This window comes from Nilaparvata lugens, chromosome 4 (genome assembly GCF_014356525.2).
Source record: "Nilaparvata lugens isolate BPH chromosome 4, ASM1435652v1, whole genome shotgun sequence".
NCBI classification, from domain to species: Eukaryota; Metazoa; Arthropoda; class Insecta; order Hemiptera; family Delphacidae; genus Nilaparvata; species Nilaparvata lugens.
In genome coordinates this window covers 44,439,933-44,443,521 of record NC_052507.1, presented here as the reverse complement: position 1 = coordinate 44,443,521, position 3,589 = coordinate 44,439,933, and the positions used below count along the sequence as shown (strand labels likewise).

General features: G+C 38.3%; 1 protein-coding gene across 1 annotated transcript; it reads left to right on the top strand.

Moving 5' to 3' along the window:
- The first annotated feature begins 710 nt into the window (after nt 1-710).
- On the top strand, nt 711-3,365 carry LOC120351192 (cuticle protein 67-like). Its single transcript, XM_039427522.1, has 2 exons — nt 711-951; nt 2,689-3,365. The coding sequence occupies exons 1-2, from the start codon at nt 943-945 to the stop codon at nt 3,166-3,168; spliced, it is 489 nt and encodes a 162-aa protein (XP_039283456.1). The 5' UTR covers nt 711-942; the 3' UTR covers nt 3,169-3,365.
- Nucleotides 3,366-3,589: the final 224 nt, after the last annotated feature.

The window sequence follows — 3,589 nt, the reverse complement described above, 5'->3', positions numbered from 1 at the left end:
TATTTTATTTGGACCCAATTGAAACTCAAAATTGTAAACTGAACTCTCAATAGACAATAATGAATGATTATAATAGAGAATATAATAATGCCAAATCTTTGGTAAAAAAATATAAGTGGAAAATTTTGGGCAGCTTCAGGGAAATTAGTACACTAATTATACTTTAATTATTAGTCTTTAGTACAACTAAACTTTAGTACAATAATAAAACTTTTCTCACTTTCAGTATTGCTTTTTCTATAACCACATGTACGATTCTCTTCGAATTCATCTGAAATTAATTTTCATGATATCCTCAATTTTTGGTCAGCCGAATCCATTGAGCTGCCAATAAACTGCAACAAATGAGCATTATTGTCAGGCGTTTATTGGCTCACACCATCAGACGATTGAAATGGTAATGACGAAGTTTATGAAAGAGAGGAGCCACGCCTTCTCAAGTATACTGCGATTCACTTTATACTATCAGCATTGGCAAATGGTCAGCATTGGTATTATTCAGATAAGAAATGCTGACAGTTTGAAGAGAATCCCACTGTAGATTTGCTTGCTTTCTTTCATGTACCAGTCTCCATTTCAGCCGATAATGTAGGTACACATGAACTGTAATGGCTTCTCCAACGCCTCGTACTGAGCAGTCGACGACCTTTTGAAAAAGAAAATTGAGCAACTTATCATAACAAGCGGAGGAGTTGCTGACGGAGAGGGCTGACCAGTGCAAGAGAGACGAAAAACAGGAGGCGATGGTCAAGGTGCATGGATGATTGCTGTGTACTCGGGGGCTGTTATTTTTACGGTAGAGGGGGATTATCACTGTTCAAGTCATGTAAAAAAAGAGGGGAGCCTCCCTGATATAAATACTAGCGGGTGCTAACTTCTCAACACATTACAAACCACCCATCTGTTTATCAACTTAACAACAACCAAAACCAACCAAGCAACATGTACAAGGTAAGCCCACTTGCAATTATACTTACAAAAATATGTTCAATATACAATATGTTTATGTTTATGTTTCATATGAAATATGTTCTGTTTACAACAGAGTTTTTGGGCATTTTTGAGAATATTGTTCTCCGCAGAGTTTAAAGTGAGAGTATTGCTCTTCTGAAAATGTTCTACTTCCAAGCAAATACTTGACCATATTAATTTTAAACATTACGCTCGCCGTATTAAAACTTAGAATCAAGGATTTTTTAACAATCGCCTTCCCTTCAATTATGAAAAAATATTTTTCATTCTTGAACTGTATTGTAGCAACCAGGTCATTGTAAATATAACTATATTGGGCGTAGGATCTTGAGATCAGCCATCCTATTAACATATATAATTCCATACTAAAGATCGTTGAATAGTGACTAGAATATTGCTAAATCATTATTAGAGGTCTTATGAGCTGTAATTTTAGCATCATTGTTAGTCGTTCATTATTCATCAAGGAGAGTTTCTCTGTTGCAACTCTTGCTGTTGATGGATAAAAGTTTAATTCTGTGGCATTGAGAACTATACAGAAAACAGTATATTTAAGTTGGAGACTTTTAACTAGAAATCCATTTTAGATAGCAATCATAATAATTTATACGAGTTAATTATGTTTACTTGCATTGTGAATTATGTTAGTGGAATAGATATCATTGTTGAGAATTAACGTAAAAATTGCAATTAATGTTTTGGCAAAAGAGGAAAACTATTTAGTCTTTGAAGTAATATCTGGTTGCGTGAAATTGAAGGATTTGAGATCTAATAATCCATATATTCAATTATTCAGAGGGAAAAAATTTATATTTGAAGTCTCCTGACGTAGTTTTCCTCAAGCTCATAAAATTTCATTTTCAACAAAGGGGAATCGATTTGGTTTCGTGGTCGCTCTGATAAGCTATCGATAACATAAGTTGAACTCCATTCGCCTCCTACTCCCTTTGTAAGGGTGACCACTTTAAGAGCCGAACTCATCTGAATACCATTTATGAGTTAAAAATAGCTTTCCGGTGGTTCGGAACCCACCTTGGGCTAAGTCCACTCATCTATTATTATCATCCGTCTCATTACCCACGTACAAGCTTGGAGCTCATGTGGGCATCATTTTCAGCAAAAAAGAACAACAACTCTATCTGTCAGATACTCATTTGCAGGTGTGATCTTTGGTGTGGACTTGCATTTCTTTTTTCATACTAGGTACTCGAATAATAGACGATTCTTACATGAGTTTACTGTTGATGAATTCAAACATTGGATGCCACTGATCTCAACTACATTCGGTATAATACTGTATTATTATCGAAGAGTCCTTTCTCTATTCTTTATTGATTCATACAATAAGTACATTATAAAAACGATAGGGAGAAAACGAATAAGGTACCACATAACCTTAATAATACTCGAGGCATAGTCTCTGTAGTTCCGAAAAACGCATTGAAAAAGTTGAAGTAGAGTATAAAATGTAATGTTATTATGTCCTTTGAAATATATATAATATATTTTCAGATCTATATTCAAATTTGAATTTGAATTTGAGATCTATATTAGGGAGCAACAGGTCACATGATTATATGGGATTATATGGTAAGGTAGAATAGAAAACTAGTGACTTCTGCCAAGAAACCTATAACTTGAGAGGAATCGTACAATAGTTTTCAGTAAATATTTCCATCCTTATTTGATTATAACAAATGTTTTTGTTGTGAACAGCTTCTGATCGTCGCTGTCGCCCTCGCCGCCGCCGAGGCTGGCTACGTTGCCGCCCCCGCCTACGCCCCAGCGTACGCCGCGCCCGCAGCCGTCACCTCCCAGTCGGCCAACATCCTGAGGAGCTACGGCAACCTGGGACAGGTGTCCACCTACACCAAGACCATCGACACTCCCTACTCCAGCGTCAGCAAGTCTGATGTCCGCGTCAGCAACCCCGGATACGCCACCTACGCCGCCCCCGCCTACCACGCACCTGCTGCCTACGCCGCCCCCGCATACGCTGCCCCCGTCGCCTACAAGGCCCCAGTTGCCGCTTACGCCGCCCCCGCATACGCCGCCCCCGCCTACCACGCACCCGCTGCTTACGCCGCCCCCGTCGCCAAGGTTGCCGCCTCTCCCCTCCTCGGAGTGGCCTACTCTGCCGCCCCCGCTGTCGCTCACATCTCCTTCGATGGATTCGGCGCTCACTACGTCTACTAATTACCTCAACTCCAATTTCGAAGCTTTATCAACCTTACAGCTACTTTAAATCTTATTTAAACCTGATGATTCTTCCGGTATTCTATTTTTTCAACAAGTATTCACCAATTCTAAAAGTGTTTGTTCCTATTTATTCCGGAATTATTTATTGTTGTAAATAAATTATTACTGAATAAATTATTCTATTTCGTGTTATAGATACTGACTTTGCTACTTCACAACCTAATTGCCTTTTCAAGCATTCAGTAATCTACTGAGTTTATAACTTCCCTAGTATAAACATAATATTTATAAGGATACAAAGTTTTCTAAGGAAAACTTCAGAACTTTAAGCCTATTATACTGAGATCAATAAGACTCTGCTACTCTTCCAGACTTTTTTTGTATGAATTCTGTAGTGGGCACACAACATGGTTCTTCG